General features: G+C 43.9%; 1 protein-coding gene across 2 annotated transcripts in view; it reads right to left on the reverse strand.

The window, feature by feature from the left end:
* Positions 1-20,835, reverse strand: part of PDPR (pyruvate dehydrogenase phosphatase regulatory subunit) — a 42,490-nt gene that overhangs the window by 19,247 nt on the left and 2,408 nt on the right. For both annotated transcript variants that reach the window (XM_090062372.1, XM_090062373.1), the window contains exons 2-12: positions 18,071-18,367; positions 14,928-15,061; positions 12,705-12,786; positions 12,444-12,607; positions 9,880-10,001; positions 8,562-8,679; positions 7,693-7,842; positions 5,672-5,864; positions 4,818-4,942; positions 553-708; positions 326-459 (exon numbers count right to left, since the gene is read on the reverse strand). In XM_090062372.1, coding sequence (XP_089918498.1) covers positions 326-459; positions 553-708; positions 4,818-4,942; positions 5,672-5,864; positions 7,693-7,842; positions 8,562-8,679; positions 9,880-10,001; positions 12,444-12,607; positions 12,705-12,786; positions 14,928-15,061; positions 18,071-18,297 — 1,605 coding nt within the window. In that variant the 5' untranslated portion in view covers positions 18,298-18,367. The remainder of the gene's footprint in view (positions 1-325; positions 460-552; positions 709-4,817; positions 4,943-5,671; positions 5,865-7,692; positions 7,843-8,561; positions 8,680-9,879; positions 10,002-12,443; positions 12,608-12,704; positions 12,787-14,927; positions 15,062-18,070; positions 18,368-20,835) is intronic.

The raw sequence follows: 20,835 nt of genomic DNA on the forward strand, positions 1-20,835 counted from the left end.
CTGCCCCCACCACGTCCCTTCTCTCCCCACTCCTGCCCACCACAGACTTACCAGCTGTATGCAGTTGTGTTGAACATGGTAAAGGAACCAATCCCCCGTTTGTAACACTGTTCCTATGGGAAAATTGGTTCCACGTTACATCCTTTTGACTTAAGACATGGTTTTCAGGAACCATGTGCGTCATAAGTCTGAGGACTGCCTGTACCACCAGAGTGCTACAGGACTGTGGTAACATCTACATTTGACCATGCAGTTCTTTTTCTACAATTACTCCCAACTGGGCATTTAGGAATACAGCTGAGAGCAGGCATTTGTCAATACTTACACTTATTTCAAACTTGGTAAAAGATGACATGTCAATGACACAAACAGCCTCTTTGCAGCACTTGACCTCAGAGCCCACAATATCAAACCAATCTGGCTTGTAAAAGGTCTTGCTCTGATCCAAAGCCAGTAGATCTAACACAAAGAAGAATCAAGATGACCATTTAAATTAAATACTCCACATTAAACCAATAGTAATGCACTACCCACAGGAGAATATGGTCTCACCCTTCCCAGGTGGGACAAAATACTTCGGTCTCTCAAATCCATGTTTCTCCATCCATCTAGCTCCCTGAGCATCCAGGCGATCATACAGAGGGGATGTACGTAGCTGCCTGCCAGTCTGGAAATCCCAACGGGGAACCTTCAAATCACAGATGAGGGCTGTAAACAGTCAAGTTATAATTTGCTTAATTACTGACACTCAAGCATAGTTTCTATATAAAGACTACCCTTTCCTGCCAAGCATTCCTTACTAATAATTGTAAAATATCCATTGCTACAGCAATTCCAGCCAGTTATTACAGACTACCTTTTACTGGTTTTAGCTTCACAACTAAAGAAAATTCTGCTACTTAAGACACCTTTTCCAGTGCTGCCCCTATATACTGCATATGATACCTCTGAAGTGCTGTCATTCAAACATCAACTCTTCCAAGCGCACTAGCATGTTCTACTACAGTGTAGAAATCCTAGAAAAGTAGGGTTGAAAGAGATGTCTAGGGGTCATCTAGTCAATCCCCTTGCCTGAGGCAGGCTCATCCCTATCAAAACCATCCTACACACGTTCATTGTGTAATTTATCAGCAAAACTATACAGTCAACACTAACAAAATGACAAGACAAAACCCTAACCTGCCATAGATAAAGCAGGCTAATATCTTGCTTGCTGCTGCAAATGTGGTTAAAATACACTCGAGACCCCTGTAATGGAGGGGAATGGTAACCTCCACAGTCCATACCAGTCTGACCATGGGGCAAAATTCTTTCCAGACCTCAAATATGGTGATTGGTCTTACCCTGGGGGAAGGAGGGAGAAGGGGTGGGGAGAAAATAGGAGGTAGGGTGCAATATCCTTATCCAGGAATCTCTATATTTCACTCCCAGCAGGGGCAATGGCACATCCCTGCTGAGGGGGTACTAAAACTGGGGCCCCCCTGCTTCCTGGGAACATGCCCTAAAAATACAGCTAATGGGGCTAACATGGGAGGACCATCCCCCTTGGTTCTTTTTCCTGTATCTACTATCTGCTAGTCATGGGTTTTGGTCAGGTAGAACTTTATGACTTACACATACCCAAAGGGGAGGAAGGAGGAGGATGCAGGTAACTATAGACCAGTTAGTCTCACCTCTACCCTTGGGAAAACTCTTGAAAAAATTATCAAGGATCACATTTGTAAGAGTCCAGTGAGTAATATAATGCTGAAGGGCAACCAGTATGTGTTCATAGCAGGTAGATCCTGCCTAACTAACCTTGTTTCTTTCTAAGACCAGGTCACTAAATACTTAGATGCAGGAGTCGAGGTAGATGTCATCTACTTGGACTTTAAGAAGGTCTTCAACACAGAATCCCATTCTATTCTCATAAACAAATTGAATGACTGTGCCATAGATGATTACACAGTCATGTGGGTGGCAAATTGGCTTAAGAGAGTGGTGGTGGACAGGTTGGTATTGACCTCAAAAGACGTGGGCAGTGGGGTCCCCCAAGGCTCGGTCCTTAGGCTGGTGCTGTTCAATATCTTCATCAGTGACCTGGATGAGGGCGTGGAAAGCACTCTGTCCAAATTTGCAGATGATACAAAACTACGGGGTGAAGTAAACACGCTGATGGGAAGAAACCAAATCCAGGTGGACCTGGACAGGTTAGAGAAGCGAGCAGAGAACGATAGGACAAGTACAAGGTACCGGCACCTAGGATGAAGGAATCACCACCACACACATAGGCTGGGGGATGACCTTCTCAGCAGCAGAAAGAGATCTGAGTTGACAATGACCCCAAGATGAATATGAGTCAGTAATGTGATGAAGTAATTAGCAGAGCTAACCACACTTTGTCATGCATTAGTAGGCTGCATCATGAACAGGTCCAGGGAGGTGCCCTTTATGCGGCACCAGTCAGGCTGCAGCTCGAGTACTGTGTCCAATTCTGGGTGCTGCAATTCAAGAGGGATGTGGACAACCTTGAGAGGGTCCAGAGGAGGGCCACTCATATGGTTAGAGGCCTGCAGGAAAGCCCCTATGAGGAAAGGCTCAGGGACCAAGACCTTTTCAGCCTCTGCAAGGGAAAGCTGGGAGGGGGCAGGGGTGGAACAGCAGGGAATAGGAGATGCTCTGTTTACCAGGGCACCCCTTGGAATAACCAGGAATGACAGTCACAAGCTGACAGAGTAGATTTAGGCTGGACATCAGAAAGAACTTCCTCAGTTAGGGTTGCCAGAAACTGGCTCCCAAGGGAAGTGATCTCACCCCTACCTTGGGGGTCTTCAAGAAGAGACTGGACAGGCACCTGGCTGGGGGGGATCAGACTTGAACCACTGAGGTCCTTTCTGATCCTAGCATCTATGAATCTATAAAGTACATGTATATAAAGTAGGGGCATGTGAAATGAGCTGTATTCGATTCATATTTGGATTCTGCCTGAACTGGAGACAATAATTCAATTTGTTGATTCGGATCACTGTCCCGATTTGATTTGGCCAAATCTGAATCTGAAGATTCGATGCCAATTCAGAGAATCGATGGTTTGGCCATAGACACAGATTTCATGTTTTTTCTACGTACCTCGAGGTACCAGGTGCAGCTTGTGAACACAGCGATGCTAGGGTGCATGGACTGTCCTACAGGAGTGTGGTTAGGGGTGGGCTTTCGGTCCACTGCTGAGCGCGTTGGGCCCCCCTACCCTGCACCACTGTGGCTCGGCAATCAGCTGCAAGGAGACCCCAGGTGCCCCACCCCCAGACCCAGGAAGCACCAGTAGCCAAGCTAGGGAAGGTGCGTGGGGGGGATGGGGGAGGGGAGGCAGGGGCAGCGTGCTCCCCAGCGAACCTGGAAGCAGTCCGGAAATGCTTCAGGTCTGCTGCTGAGCGCTCTGGGTACCCCCCGGGCTCCTGTGGGACACTCCATCTGTACCACTATCTCAGCATTCACGAGCCACCTGGTACCTTGAGGTATGTAGAAAAAAAAAACCATTTAAAGCTGTGTCTGTCTGAACTATCAAATCTTTCTGAATTGATTTGGAGGGTTCCAATTTGTTTCAGAGAAATTAAAGGGACTCCAGATTTGATTCGGAGATTTGTCCACTGAATCAGGCCTAATCAAATCAACGACTGAAGCTTCACACAGCCCTAATATATAGCTGCATAGCTACCCATGCAGCGCATAGATTACTACAGGTTCTTCGGAGTTGTGTGGATACTTGTGTTCCCACGACATGGGTAATAGTTTTCAATTCTATAACTATCAAAAATACCCCTTATGCAGCTTGAAAACTGCTACGTGTGTGTATAAAGGTACACAAAATTTGGTTCTTAATTCACAGCTGATTAGAAACTTTGGAATGAAGGAAGATTAGAAGACATGGACAGCAGCAACATGCCAAGCCTTTTTTCCCAGCATTTGCAAAATCTTCAAAAGTGATAAATGAGACATCTAGCCTAAATATTCTTGTATTAGCACACTAACATTTCCATAATATACTGACATGCACAGCATTATGATGCTTAGGACAACATAATGCTCTTAACTAGTAACTTGTGCTTTTTTTCTATTGTTATATATTACCCGCATCTAGCACATGCCTCCCGCCTTCCCCAAAAACAGCTGCTGGAAACTGGTGAGTGCTAATATGCAAGGAAATATGGTCAAAGCAGTTTCTGCCATTTAAAACTTCTGCCCAACATAAGACAAGTAAAAATCTATATGGGACCCACAAGGACCACAACAGCAAGCAGGTCTGGTACCTAGCTGCTGCTACTCAGGTAAGATCATTGCAAAGGAGGGCTGAAGGGGAGCCTGTGATGTTAACTAGTCCAGCCCTGTGCTCAAGGCAGGATCATCCCAGCCAAGTGTCTGTTTAACCTGCTCTTGAAAATTTCCAGGGATGGCAATTCCAGAGCATCTCTAGGTAACCCGTTCCAATGCTTGACTGCCCTCATAGCCAAAAGTTCAGGAAAGATTTTTTTTCTTTATTCTGTCTTTCAAAAACAAGGTGTTTCCTATTCTAAGGAGTGTTGTATGTGAGCAAGTGTGGCATTTTGGAGCCCTAACTAGGTATGCCCTAAATTTCCATCCAGAATTAGCTAGGAGGCATGCATTCCCATTCAGAATTAGCTAGGAGACATGCAAAGGCTGCATTGCCATAATGACTACTAACAAAGCAGAAAACATCCTTTAGAATGACTGCAGTTCAGTGCCAGGGGAAGAGATGATGAGAAAGAAAACAATCCTTAACTTCTTTGTATATGCAAGTGAAAGCTTGTGATCTTACTTACGCATAACTTCCATGACACGGTGACGGAGGAAGGTGCGACTGCTTTGAAGAGCACCAAAACGCTTTAGGTCTAGGGGCCACACATTTTCTGATGGATACCCATTTACCATCCACTCAGCCAAATATCTGATTGGCGACAGAAACAAAAGGAAAATTATATGTTATCTGATGCCTTATTGAAAAGAGTTTGGCATTTAAAATCAGAAGCAATACAAACTGGGTCATTTTTGTTTGATTGCTTGGATGGTTTTCATTTTTCCAATAAGGAAAAAGCTACACACCAGTGGAAGCTGAGGAAATTGGTGGTTCCACTATTTAAATTCATCTACCAAATACATCAAATCATTAATATTTTACTGCCTTGAAATTCATGAAGCAGCAGGAAATTAAGCAGGCATTCTTAACGAAACCAGAGATGGTTGGATAGCTAGCACTGCTATTATGCCAAGTCCTTTGGCTACACGAAACAATGAGTGCTGAAGTATGTTTAATCTGGGGCCAAGAGGCCGTCTGCTTTGCTATTTCCAGTACTGCTGCAGACTCACCAACTATATCTTTGAACAAGGCTGGAGATGAGCAGGGGAACGAGAAGGTGTGCAAAGAGGATTATAACCTGATGAGGACTCGACAAACATAAAAAGGGAAATGGACTGAAGAAAAAAAAAAATCATATAAATTTTTCTCCCTCATTAATGCCGAGTTAGAAACTAGAAAGAATACACTAACCAGGCTATATTAAGTGAACTCAGGTACCTGAGTATCAGGTAAAATTTTCATACATGTAGGATTTGAACATTGTCACATTGCACATAAGCCCCAACTACTGCACTTGCACTATAGTAGTGAGCCACTTACTTGCCTGCTCCCCCGCCATAAGAGATTCCAGCAGAATTCATCCCAGCCAGGACAAAATAGCCTTGTACAGTGGGCGACTCTCCCATGATGCACCGCATGTCTGGTGTGAAGGATTCTGGGCAATTCACCAATTGCATTATCTCCAGAGTCTCCAAACCTGGCATTCTACGGAGAAGGGCACTCAGCAGTGGCTCTGTTTCCCAAAACAAAACAGGCATTCTAATCCTGACAAATCGAGGCCTTTAGTCTGTGGGCATTTCAGTCATTTTGCTTACATCCCCAAACTGGGCACAAACCAGACTGTACAAGTCAACATGGAGGGAATAATATGATCTCAGTAGATACCAACACCTTCCATGGCAATGCATCTAGAGGACAAAAGGACACTGTCTGAAAGGTACAACTAGTACACACCAGCAGAAACAGCTCCAACAAACCTTGCCTTCTCAGGCCAGAGAAAGAACCCCGTCTGGGGTATTAAGGAGAAGACAGGGCCATACAACAAATATTTACTTTTCCTACTTATATGCTTCTGCAAAGTACTTCAAAAGGCTTCTCCAGAAACCAGCACTGCCCAAAAGTCTCCCTGCATTTTACATGCAGGTATAAAATGGCTATGGTTCTACATTTCCTTAAAATATCTTACTAGAAACACAGCTCCTGTCACCTCTACTCACTCTCCCACTTTGTAACCCAGGAGCCTAGACTGCAAGTATATGGTTAAATTTTACTTCTACAGATGACAATAGGACCAACATTTTATCTGGCCTTATAGTAGCTATTATGACAACTCTAAACTAAATGGTGTTCTAATCATTAATTAAATCTACCAGAGCTGTAGACAGAGAAATTGACTGAAGGAAGCAACTATACTTAGGTTGCTGGCATCCTTTGTCTGTCTATAAATTCTATACACATATAGGCAGAATTTTATCAATTTTGATGAAAACTGAAAACAGAAGGGGAAACAGGGAAGAGAGCACATGCATGACAGCGAGAATGCCACTAATTAGCAGATAGCAATTTCAACCAGGTTTGCAATTGTTCAGAGGTGAAGAAACCTGTTAATGGCAGCCCCCAACTTTTCACAAAAAGAGCACACCCACATCTCAGTTCTACCCACTAGCCCAAAGTTTAAATTATTTTACGTTGATACTACCTCACAGCCAGAAAGCAAAGGAATAATTTAACAAGTGGTGGTAGGAATGGGAGGTCAGGGAAAGAAGGCAAGGAGCCCCTTATGCATGCATTGTTTCTGTAAAACCCACTCTACCTAGAAAGTCAAATGCTAAGGCATTAGCAGTCAAGGGAAATGGTGAGGTAGAGTGTAGTGTCATATGGAGGTGTTGGTATGGAAAAAATTAGCAAGGAGTTGGAGAGGTCCTAAAATAATGGGGATGTGAAGGCAGCACACAGGGACATTGTGAGGAAGCATGGACTCCTTGCATCCTTCCATGGTAAGTAAAATACACATAGCCTACAAAGGGCAATAAAGCTTGCAAACTTCTAGTTAGAAGTATTCACACAAAATAAAAACGGAGATTAACCTTGAGAAAATGCAAGCTAGCATACATGGAAAATTTTGGGGGGTGGGGATAATAATAATGTACCATTATCTAGACAATGAAAGGGAGAAACCTGGCAAATAGCAAATGCTGAACTCTGACCACAGGAGAACTAGTCTCATACTAAGTATAGTCCCTGTTTAAAAAAGTGAGGTTTGTACATTTCTCCTATATCTGGTACAGATTAGACTAGCTCCAGGCAAAATGGGATGTCTACCAATGGACACAGAAGGCAGCACCAGTGGGTAAGAGTTTTTCATGCTGTCTGCCCCACAAACTAACAGCTGAACCCACTACTCCAAGTTCCCAAACTTCTCCCACCTTTTAGTAAAGGCAGACAAATGTCTACAGCATGCTTCCCCTGGTTGGCAGCTTTATCTTTCTGTCAAGCCTTCTGTTGTGCTGTTGTGGAAGCCCGCCCATGTAAGGTCTGCAAGCCCTTTGACCCTAGCATACCAAAGTGATCCCAGTCTTCATGCAGGTTCTGAATCTCCAACTGGTTCCGGCCCTCAGTAAAGATGGGTTTGGGGTTCTTCTCAAAGCCCCCAGAAAGGATGCCACCTTGCCAACTGCGAATGTAGATCCTACCATCTAAGTCCACAATGGCTGCAGAGGAAAAAAGAGAAAGGATGAGATGGGAAGAAGCAGAAGTCACTACTATACACATCTCATAACAGAAGGTCATCCACAAACAAAGAAGCTGGAAACATAAAAGTTACTCGGTCAGTGAAGGGCATTCATTAGGAAGTCACTTGAAGAGATGCAGTGAGAGCAACCAACCAAAACTTTCTACTTCCTAGTCCTACAAGCACACCTGGCTCACTCTCTCAGGGAAACCCAAAGCCCAGAGCACCCAGGAGTACTTTTGTTCCCCTACAGCTCACTGATGTGTAAATGCCATTATAAAGTCTGAACTTCGGCTAGAAGAGCAAAAAATACAGCCTGCTTAAAGACAATGGCCTACAAGAAAAACAATGCCAAAGCTGCACCACCCCCTCCACATACCATAAGTGTCATCTGCACACCACAACTGAAATACTAACACTTGCAAATCCAGAGTCAAGCTAATTCCAAAGCAGTCCCTCTTATCCAGCTAAAGCTCAAGTTTGGGACCAAGAGTTTACCTTCAAGTAAACAAACAGTTGCTTCCTTCCCCAGCCCTCAAATTGAACATTCAGCATGCATAAAGAAAGCCCAGAACATAGTCTTGGCAGAGTGGAAGACTAATTGCACCCAATCAGCTCCATCTTCATAAGGAAAGTCTTGTCTTTACAAAGGCAGAGAAAGTTCACTAGAAAAACAAAATAGAGTGGGAAAGTCCTCACTTGGTGTGTTGCTTTCTAGAGGTTTCTTCAAGGGATGCGTCAGGAGGTAAAAATGTTCACAGGCATGCAGTGGGATACTGACTGGTTCCTCACTGGAAAGACCCAGCTCATAGGCCCACTGAAAACAGAAAGGCTTAGTCACAGACCAGAAGCCATGAGAAATTTGAGTTTTTGTTGGTTTTTTTCTTTAAAAGACTTGTGCGTTTACCTCACGAAAGAGCAGATTGATGTCAGCTCAGTGCCTTTAATAGAAGAACTGTACCATTTACTTGGACCATTAGCCCCTTGGGATAGGGATCATCATTTTGTTCTGCATTTATATAGCATTAGGAACAACGGAGATCTGGTTTATAGCTGTGGATCACAGGGACTACCACAATGCAGAACAAACAATAATATCTTGCATTTATATTACTAGGGGAATATTGTGCTTTCATCAGAAGCAAGGTCTAACAGATAACATTTTAGATTCTTCTACTGTTGGGGACCCACATTAAGAAGATAAAACTGATTTTAGTGAGAAAAAACAATGGTCAAAACGCATCTTTACAGCTGAGACACTACAGTAGCTAGAAAGACAGTAGTTTCCAAGAACAAAAGAAAGGGTCTTAATTATACTTTTAAGGCACAACAAAGCCCTTCATTGCAAGAGAGGGTGCTCCTCCCATTATGACTCTGGGCAAATCTAAATTGTCAAAGGGTACGGTGCTTCTCAGCAGGCTGACACTTAATTGCAGTGCCAAGAAAACAGCAAGCACTTACATATCCAAACTGTTTTGAGTTAATGAATAGATGGACTTTAATATTAAGAGGGCAATATAACAGATCAGTTCAATGGGTAAGCTTCTAAAAGATAAAAATGTATAAAACTGAACAAGCTGGAGAAAATGGCATGCTTTGTAGAAAAGAAAAATACTATTAAAAGTAAATGCATGGATGACAAACTCAGCTCTGCCAATAAGAACCACCTTCATTTCGAGAGTAGAGGGAACAAGTAGGAAGTAACTGCCACAGCTATCTGGGGATGTAAATAAGTAATTTGGAGTAATCTTAAACATTGTGCTATGCAGGAGATCTGACTGGGTGACCAGAATGATCCCTTCAGGTATGAATCTACGAACTAATATTTTTCCACATTAGAGACCAGACAGCTGGGAACTGGCAAGAGTTTGTCCATTTTGAGAGAAAAGGGAAGCATCAGGAAAAAACAGTGGTTACTTCATTTACTGGTCACTACATGCTTTTCTCCACTGTTAGAGAATTGGAATATACTAGGATCCTCACAAAAACAGAGAGAAGAAAAATTAAATAATCCAACCTGGCCAGCGCAGTTGACAAAATACTCGCATTGAATCTGCCCTCTGTCAGTCTCAACTCCAGTCACATGACCCTTCTGGACCAGGATATGACTGACACTTGTCCTGTCATGGATCTGGACACCTGCAAAAAGGAGCAGACACACAAGACTTACTGCTAACAGGCTACTGATAACAGGCTGCTAACACCAGAGCTCATTCTAAAGCATCTCCTCCCATCAAGGGAGGGATATTTCTACATTCTAACTTCTTTGGAAAATTGCAGAATTGCTTTAGTGCCTTGTGGAAAGGTTTAAAACACCCCCTTGCAGGCAGCTGGGAATATGTATTTCTTTGATATGGGATTATGAACAACAGGAACAAATAAAGGGGAACAAAAATCAATAGAATGGATGGCATGAAAAGAGAAATCTATAAACCAAAGACTCTTTAATCTAACTTTATTTCTGAAATCAGTTATGCCTGGATGATGACATCAATATAAAAGCTACTCGCTATTCTCAGAGAAAATAGTCATCATTGCTTCAATATACATGAAGACATTCAGGAAACAAACAGGACTCAGAGGGAAAAAATCAAATTGGAAAACAGAAGTTCCAGCCCACACAGTTCTAAGGCAAAGACCTTGGTGGCACTTAGTTTCATTAGTCATTTATTTCCCTCAATAATGATACCATGCCATAACTACCATACCAGGTAATCCTCAAGTCATGACAACAGCACTTCCAGTCTTGGAGGTAACTGGCTCTAGGTATCATGCCTTGCTCTACTCAGCTGCATCCATCAAGCACCAACCAACCTAAAAGAACTTCAGAACTCCACCCATGTTCTTCTTATAAGCGGTAGGCCTGTGTGAAGCTTCAGTAGCTGATTCGATTCGGAGGAGATTTGGCCCAATTCAGGGACTGAATCTCTGAATCCGAATTGAATTGGGAGACCAATTAAAAGCTGCAAATAGATTCAAAGCACCCGAACTGAATTGGAAAAGCTTTGGCCGCCTTGGCAATTCGGCCATAGACTAAACAGGCAGCTGACAAAGCTGCCTCCAGCTGGTAAGTCTGTTGGGGTTGAGGGAGGGACTGGGACAAGCTGCCCAGCTGGAGCGGGGGGGCGTGGGTGTGGCAGTGTTGGGAGCAGGGGCTATGACCTGCTGCTGCTTTCCCAGCCAGGGCTGTGGGGCAGAATGTGGGCATGGCTTGCTCCAGGCAGAAGGGGGCAAGCAGCAGTAGGGCATAGCCTTCGCTCCCAGCACTGCTGCGCTTGCATCCCACACCCCACTATGGCAGCTGGCAAGCAGCAGCAGCGCCTGCCCCTCTGCACTGGCTGGCAAGTGGCGGCAAGGCAGAGCCCCCGCTCTCAGTGCTTATGTGGGGCACAGTAGTGCTGGGAGCAGGGGCTATGCCCTGCTGCCACCTGGAGCGAGCTGTATCTGCATTGCATCCTGTCCCCCCACTCTCCAATGGCTGGGCTGGGACCAAGCAGGGAAGCCATGGGGGCTTCTCCCGCGGCTCCCCCCTGCTGGAGCAGAGGGGGCATAACCAGAGGAGCCATGGGAGAAGCCCCCCATGGCTGCCCTGCCCTCAGGGCGATGAGGGCCTCTGAGGCCTCATGGCAGAACCCCCCTGTGGAGCATGGGGCAGCGGGGATTGCCCCCACCACCACACGGCAGCTGCCCCATGGTGTGGGTGCAGTGTGGCTCGGCAGGGCACTTTGGACTGTCTAGGAGCTGGTGAGTGCAGGGATTTTTTTTTTATTTTTTAAGAGCTGGGCCAGGGATGGGGCTGGGCAGGGCAGCCATGGGGGCTTCTCCTGTGGCTCCCCAAACTTGGGGAGAGGCAGATATGGCCGGAGGAGCTGTGGAGAATCTGCAGCTGCCTGGCTGTGCCTGCTTCTCCCTAGTCAATCTGAATCTCCAAATTAGCGCTGAAACTCCAATTCTGATTCAGCCAAATCAAATGGGGACAGTGATTTGAATCACCAAACTGAATCACTGTCCTCCGAATCAGCCAAATCCAAATCAAATAGTTCTCTATTCACACAGGCCTAATAAGGTCCTTCCAACCTCATCAAGTTTCAGTCTTAACAGGTCCAATCTTTATTATTAAATCCTAACCTTGTTCTTCTTTTACACCACCCTAAGCTTCCCAAACAAAATTCCAACAGAGCCAGCTTTGCCTCCAAACTACCCAGAAGTCCACGAGTCCAATGAGGTATTCCAGCTGCCATGATCACATACCCCTTTGGCCCTACAGATAATAAAACTGTTCAAACTGACTTCATCTGGACTTTCAAGGACTCTTATGTACCACAAAAATACTTGTAGGGCTCTATATAAATTCTCCTCCCAGTGGGATTTCAAGGACACAATACTGAAACAAGTTTTAATCTGGCTTTAGGGTTGTGAAACAAGTTTTAAAGAAAAGAAGTATGACACTTTAGTAATCAAAATACTGTAAATCTGAATACAAAAGCTAACACCATGTCCACACAGATGGTCATTTTCCTTTGTACCAAGGCAGACATGACACAAGGGGGTAGGCATGCTATAGATTTTAAAAATTCATACCATTCCGAGAGGCAGCATTTGCCAGAGCAAGGCTCACATCGGCAGATGATACAACTGCATCCTCTGGCATATATAAAGCCCCCACAAGGTCGTGAATGTTAATTAGTGGGTGTAGTTGTGCCACTTGCTTTGGGGTGATGATTTCACAAGGTATCCCCATTACCCTGCCACACAATACAAAAAGGATGGTGGTTGTTAGCCTCTCAAGAAAGGCTGGCACAGGGGCATTCAGATCCAGTACAATTCTCTGCTTATACATACTTGTGTGTTGAAGCAATGCGTTTCAGGGAGATCAGTCGGTCCTGAGTCTGAGCCAGTGAAATAGAGCTGGTCTTCATATACCCTGTGGCAACAACCAAGGTTAAATCAGAGTTTGTTGGGTTCTAAGCCCTTCTGATCCTAGTGGACCTGCTGCTTCTAGTACTCAAGAGCCTGGAAAACCCAACTCCCGGTATTAATCCAGAAATCAGCTACTAACCTGCAATTGTGCTGATAAAACACTTTGAAGAGGCAGAGTTTGATGTATACTTCTAGTGTTATTTAAACCCGGCTTTAGACTACATTTACCCATGTTCATAAACACCCTCACAGATTATACTTCACAACCATGAAGTGTCAAAAGAGAATTTCGTAGGGAAAGGGCCTACCAGCAGGGACTAAGGAGTACTGCCCAATCTGATCCAATAACTGCTTAATAATGGGAAGAAAAGACTTCATTTAATAACTGAATATTTTTGGACTGCGCAACTACTGAATGAATACAACCACTTAAAAAGTAACCTCAAACATAAAGGTCACTAGCAACACAATGTGCTAAGGTTGACACTATAAAAACCCTGTTTTCGCTCACTCATACCTTTGCTTATCTTTGATTATGTCAAGGATTTACCTTTTGCTGTCCCTGCAAAAGCCACCCAAATCTGACCAATTTATAAGCATTTGAAAAATTGTTTGCACAGGCTTAGTAGACAGTAACTAGAGCTTTGTAACTAAAATCCCCCAAAATCTGACCTCCAGTCCAGGGCTGAGCAGAACATCCCCTACAGCTGCAGCGCAGAGCCAACACAGGCCAAGCACCAGAACAAAAAGCAGGGAGTTTGGCTTTTCTCTGCTCTCAGTGCTCCACAAGCTAGGCCCAGTGATTACAGTGGAGCTGTCTCATTCAAATGCAAGACCTGGGGGAATTGGACCTGGGGTAGGGAAGACTGGGATTGGAGGCTGGTAGAGAGAGAGAAGGGAAACTGGTTGGAAAAAGAAATTAGGGCTAGCTGAGCAAGCAAAATGTAAGCAGGAAACTGAGAACAGATTAAGGTGCCATGGTGGACACTGGGACTCACCAGGACTAGGAATCAGTGGGATGGAGAGCTGAAGGAGGCTGACTTGGACTGGCTGGGAAAAGAGATAGAGGAGAAGGGAGAAATGTTCACATAAACTCTAAACAGCTGGGCAATTAGATTTGATTGAGAGCAAGAGGGAGGGAAAAACTTAGGGAGTAGCTCCTATACTGGAAGAGATGGGGGAAGGACTAGATAAAGGTAGCCAAAGTAGCAAGGAACAGACACAATGCCTGTTACCCTCTTCTTGAGCTTGGAACAAAACCCAAAATATGCAGAAATGCTGGGCCCTGACAGCTACACTTTAAGTCAATAAGATCTGCATTTCAAACATATGGTAGGTGCTCTAAAAAGAAAAACAGGCCCTGGCAATCTAAACTGGGCACCCGCAATTAATGGACACTTTTTGTCTTCATCTCGTTGCCTCAATTTCTCAGCTATAAGTTGAGGATAACCCACACACCTCAACATGTTAAGATAAATCCATTCATATTTGTGAAGCTTTTAAATGATAGTGATAAGTATAACAAAGGTCAACAAAGAAATTAATAAATCTGTTTTCAGAGCAATTTGAACACCAAGACCACATATTGAACAACTGGGAAAAAACACTTGCTGTCCATTAGAAAACACTACCCATCCTGTGCACTGGCTGAAAAAAAGATCCTTGGTTGGGGGAAGGAACCCAAATACCAGATTTTTATTTTATTTATATATTATATATATAAAATGTAAAGAGGGCTTGAACAGCTTTTTATGCAATTATTAAAACTGGTCAGAAACTGTTGTGCAGCTGCTGCCATGGTGCTTTCATATACCCACTATCAACTTTAATATGCTGGTGGAGTATAAACAGCAGTTTATAGTAAGACTGCTGGTTCTCCCAGAAAAACAGAAATACATGCCAAAATAATATAATCTAAACATGCTGGCTTCCTGGTCAGTTCTAATTAATTCCTACTCTGAACTCCTACACTGCTAAATTGCACCTGTTCCAGTCTGACGATATCTTTTTTGACATGGGCGACCAGAACTGTACAGAGAATTCTAGATGAAGTCTCACTAAGGCACTGGATAATGGCATTATTAATTTAAATTAATACTTTGAATCCATTTCTCAGAAATTTGTTCCACAGATTATTTTGCTTACCTGTTTTTATTCCTGTCTCTTGTTCTAACTGCTGATACAACTTGTTTGAATAGTCAGCCATCTTGAGCTCTATGGACACGTGCCTGGCAGTGCTCACAATGCCAGCACAAAATCGAGTGGTGCCAGCAGCCAGCCTGCAGAAGAAGTTACAAAGAAGGCCTCATCTGGCTGACAGAAGGAAGAAAAGAAAAAACCCCCAAAAACAAACAAAAAAAAGGATTCTGTGGCGGTTACTCCAACAGCTTATTTGACATCTCAGGTTTGTAGCCGACTTGTGTAGGGCATTGTAATTCTCACTGACAACCAGTTTGCTGTTTTTGTATGCAACAAGGGGATAGGGGAGGGAATCACTCTAGGATGAGAAAAAAGGAATAAAGGTTGGAAGAGGCCCCCTGAGCGAAATCCAATCTCCTTTAAGTACCTGAAGACAGGCTCCAAAGAGGATGGAGTTATGCTGTTCTCACTGATGGCAGATGACAGAACAAGAAGTAATGGCCTCAAGTTGCAGCAAGGGAAGTTTAGGTTGGATATTAGGAAATACTACCCTTCTAGTAAGAAAGTTAAAACACTCAAAACAGGTTACCCAGAGAGGTGGTAAACCCTCTGTCCTTGTTGTTTAAGATACAGCTAGACAAAGTCTTGGCTGGGATGATGTAGTTGGAGATGGTCCTGTTTTGAGCTAGATGACCTCTTGAGGTCCCTTCCAACCCTAATTTTCTATGAGTCTATAATTCCTAACCCCTAGTATCTGGGTTAGGTATTTTCTTGGCAACTCCTAGGACTAACACCCTGAGAGGGCAGGGAAGAGGTTGGGGCTGGCAGCTACACTAGCCTTACCAGCTAGCAAGTTCATCCTGTGTGGAACCAGGGTAGAACTGCATTATCACTGACAATGATAAACTGTTATTGGTTGGTTAGGGTGAGTTATAGATGCTGGTCCAATAAAAGATTTCACCAGAAAATCCCATGCTTCTTACAAATTTCCCAGCTCAGTATGACTATAACAATACTCCATTCCTAAAATACCATACTACAGAGGAATTTAAAAATTCCCATTCCATGCCCATATGAATTAAGAGAAAAATTCTTTAATGACTACAAATTTGGCGAGAGATACAACCACAATGCAGGATCCTCTCTGAACTTTTTAAAAGTACTAGCTGGACCAGCCAAAAATCCCAAGCCTTAGCTACTCCCAACACCTCAGTACCTCAGAGGAAGGTGGCAAGACAAGATAAGAATAGGGGGTTCTAAAACTGTCACACAGAAGATAGAACAGGGGAACTCTGGGCCTACTGCTCCATAGTGAGGATGGGAAAACAAAAAAGATAAAATAAGCAAAGCTGCTCAATGATTAGCTTGCCTCTATTTTCACAGGGAAAAAACCCTAACGAAATGATACAACATAAACAAAAGAAAACAGCAAATTTATATACAGAAAGGAGAGAAAAGCAGATCCGGGTATGTCAGGGAGTATTTTTGACAAATTTGAATGAATTTAAAATCAACATGGGCTGATGATGGAAGCTGAAGGAATTGGCTAAAGAAATTTCATAGCTGCTGGCAATAATGTTTGCAAAGTCATGGGTGACAGGGAAGATTGTCAAATGATTAGAAAAGGGCGATCTTAAAAAAAAAAAGAAAAAGGAAAATGAGAAGTCAAGAAATTACAGATCAGTCAGTCTGACTTCAGTATCTAAGAAGGTACTAGAGTACATTAGAAAACAATCAAGTTGTAAAACATTCAGTGGAGGAAGGGATGATTCCTAACCAGCAATGTGGATTTTGTTCTGGAAAAAAAACGTCAGGCCAAATAAACTTGATCTTTTCTTGTTGGACAGGCTAGCTACATAATTCACCTACAGAAGAAAAACCAAAAATGTACAAATAAATGCAGGGGGGGTTGGGGACGACAACTGGGTAGGCATAGCACTGACATAAAGGATCTAAGATTTGGTAAATCACAAACTCAACACGAGTCTGCAATGTGATGCTGTTGGAGGTGGGGGGAAAAAAAAAGAGAATGCAATTTTGGCCTGCATTAACAGATATATTTTATGTATGGCATGGAGAGAGACCATACCACCTTACTTAACACTGGTTAGGTCTCAGCTGGAACATCACATGCAATTCTTGGTACCACATTTCAAGAAAGATGTACAGACTTTGCAAAAGGCAAGCAAAAAGATGACAAAAGAACTGGAATGCAAACCACATAAGGAAAAGTTGAGAAAACTGGATATATTAGGTCTGGAGAAAAAGGAGATCAAGAGAAAACATTAGAATAGGTTTGAACCATTTGAATAGGTGCCATAAGGAAAGATAACATTTGTTTTTCCTTGCCACAAACATCAAGACATGAGGGAATGGGTTTAAACTGCAACATATGCAGGCCAAGATTAAAACTCAGGTACAATTTCCTAATGCTCGTATCAGTAGGACAATGAAACAAACTACTTCAGAAAAGTATGGAATCTTCTTTATTACAGGCTTTCAAAAAGAAGCTGGATAGGCATCTTTCTGGGATGGTTTAGGAATAGCATATCCTGCACAGCATCTCCTGGGCTTTCCAGGGCAGGTGGCACTATCCCATGTACCTCTGTTTCCAGGAGGAGAATAGCTGGGGGCAGAATCAACAAATAGGAAAGGCCTTAGGTAAGAGAGGACATTTGTACCTACTTTAGGCTTATCAGATAATCCTAATAAAGGTAGGAGCATATGCATATGCCACCGCCTTTCCCAGTCTACCTGTGCACAAGGCACATGGAGCACTTTTAAGTGACTTCTGCTATGCGTCAGTAGGCTGAATTTTAGTATGGATGAGAAACAAAGCTCATGCTTGAAAATGTTAAAGTTGCTCCCTCTCGTCCTATGCAAATCATTTATGGGGGTTTTTTTTCTTTTAAAAGCAGCCTACATAGCTTGGTTGAGTAAAGCAAAGCCAACACTGTGGAACTTGGAACTCTCCCTGTACTTGTGAAGAAATGACCAAACCCTATTGACTTCAGGAAGTGTCTCTGAAGATGGTAAAAATTGAAATGGTGGAAATAAAACACAAGAGAGGCATTATAGATGTGCAAGTCCTATGTAGTTCTAAATTTTATTTTATTTTTGTTTTAATAGAAGACAAATCCAGTCCTTACCTGCCTTGCTCCAGCAAGACTACGTCCTTCCAGCCTAACTTGGCAAGGTGATATGCCACTGATGTGCCCATAATTCCACCACCACAGACTACCACTTGTGCCTGTGCTGGCAGGGAGATCAAGCGAGGCTCTGCTGCACTTGTGGCACTGCTCCGAGAGCTGGCCATGTTTCTCCACCTTGAGCTGGCTGTCCACCACCGCACATCTGACAGCAAGCGCAGAAACATCCTGACAGGTGTCTATCAGCTCTATCAGGGAGCAGCCTATACACGCTTAGCAGCTACTTCACATCCACTTCTAGGAGAAGGGGAAAAAAAAAAAGAAGAGAGTAAGAGAGAGAGTTATTAACACCTACCACACTACACGCATGCAAGTTCTCTTAGACATTCTAAAGATAAGCCAGAACCCAGTGATGGGTACCTTATGATACGCAAGGTACCTGGAAACCTCCATCTTAATAATCTGGGATCCCAGAATGCTAATGAAGTACTACATCCCAGAGGATATATACATCACCAGTTGCTCTGTTTTTCCAATAAGGGCAGACAGTGATTAGTTATTTCTTGGTTATACGTCTGTAGCAGGAGAAAAAGAATACCAGCACCAATACTTTTTACAACAGCCCTCATAGTAAGAAACAAATTATGAAGTTAGCATTTTAATATTACTAAGAAATGTTGGGCACTTTGCTGTATTAGCAGAAAACCAAAGGACCTGTTCCAAAGATCTTAACATTTTAGGTAACACAAGAAGCCCAAGTGATGCTGAATTTCAAAGCAGGTGGAGACTAAGCTAATATACATTTCTTTGACACAATCCAATCCATTTTTATTATGACCTCTTTCACTATGGGCATCTCACAAGGAAGGAGTTTTAGGAAAAGGTAAATAAAGTTACAGGCTAGACATTATGTGATCACATATACTTAAGAGATAAATAAATTAGAAAGAAAAGATCTGTGTAAGTATAACCATTTTTAAGCTAGCCCTCTAGTTCTGCAAGAAGTGAAAAGGGCATTTAAACCATCTTCACCCTTAACAGGGCAAGACTCCAACTATCTGACATCCCAAAACCTGGGATTTCATTCATTTCTAAGCACACAGAAAACTACTAATTACTGAGCAGCTGGTTCATAATACTAGCAGATGCACATAGGAGACATTACAAGACCTAGGGTTGCTTGACACACTGGCATAGAAGTCACACTAAGCAATTTAAAAATTAAAAGCAGACCATCCATTTTAATACTGCTGTGCATTCAAGTTACATGGAGCTAATGCTTTCTTTACCTAAGCTTCCCCCTAAGCTACCCTCCACCTCTAAACCAAACTTGAAACCTACACAATCTATTTCATAGTTTCATAGTTTCTAGGGTCGGAAGGGACCTGAGCAGATCATCTAGTCCGACCCCCTGCCATGGCAGGAAAGAATACTGAGGTCAAACGACCCCAGCAAGATGTTCATCCAACCTCCTCTAAACACCCCCAGGGTAGGAGCCTGCACCACTTCTCTTGGAAGTTGGTTCCAGACCCTAACCGCCCTGACCGTGAAGTAGCGCCTCCTGATATCTAACCTAAACCTACCCTCTGCCAGCTTGTGACCATTATTCCTGGTCACTCCTGGCGGTGCTCGGGGGAACAGTGACTCCCCCAATGCCTGCTGATCCCCCCTGACTAGTTTGTAACAGGTCACAAGATCCCCCCCCAGCCTTCTCTTTTGGAGGCTGAACAGGTTCAGGTCCCGCAGCCTCTCCTCATAGGGCCTGCCCTGTTGTCCCCGATCATATGAGTGGCCCTCCTCTGGACCCTCTCCATGCTGTCGACATCCCTCTTGAAGTGTGGCGCCCAGAACCTGACGCAATACTCCAGCTGCGGCCTGACCAGTGCCGCATAGAAGGGGAGGATCACCTCTTTGGACCTGCTCGAGATGCATCTGTGGATGCATGACAAGCTGCGGTTGGCCTTCCTAACTGCCTCTCCACACTGCCGGCCCATGGTCATCTTGGAGTCAATGATGACCCCCAGATCCTTTTCTGCCTCCGTGCTGACAAGAGGGGAGTTCCCTAACCTGTAAGTATGGTGCCGGTTGTTCCTCCCGAGGTGCATCACCTTGCACTTGTCTGTGTTGAAACCCATCCTATTCTCGTCTGCCCACCCTTGTAACCTGTCTAGGTCTGATTGTAGCCTGTTGCATCCTTCCAGTGTGCCCATGTCCCCCCACATCTTAGTGTCATCAGCAAATCTGAACAGGGTGCTTTTTACCCCCTCGTCCAAATCACTGATGAAGATGTTGAACAGTGCGGGCCCGAGGACCGAACCCTGCAGAACCCCACTGCCCACGTCCTTCCAGGTTGAGAAGGACCCATCCACTACCACCCTCTGGGTGCGGCCCTTCAGCCAGTTGGCGACGCATTTGACTGTGTGGGTGTCTATACCATAGCCCCCCAGTTTCTTAATGAGAATGGGGTGAGACAGTGTCAAAAGCCTTCCGCAAGTCCAGGAAGACTATATCCATTGCTACCCCTAATGATCTGGTGATCTGATCATAAAAGGCCACCAGGTTGGTTTGACAGGACCTTCCACTGCTGAACCCATGTTGGTTGCCCCTAAGCATGCAGTCCCCAGCTGGCCCCTCCTGGATGTGCCAGCATAATTTTCTCAAAGAGCTTGCCTAGGATCGAGGTAAGACTAACCGGCCTATAGTTTCCCGGGTCCTCCTTCCTGCCTTTTTTTCCTGTTAGGCAGACATGGAACTGATTCAAAACA

The sequence above is a fragment of the Crocodylus siamensis genome, chromosome 9, assembly GCF_052110815.1.
Source record: "Crocodylus siamensis isolate JL-2025a chromosome 9, ASM5211081v1, whole genome shotgun sequence".
Classification (NCBI taxonomy): Eukaryota; Metazoa; Chordata; order Crocodylia; family Crocodylidae; genus Crocodylus; species Crocodylus siamensis.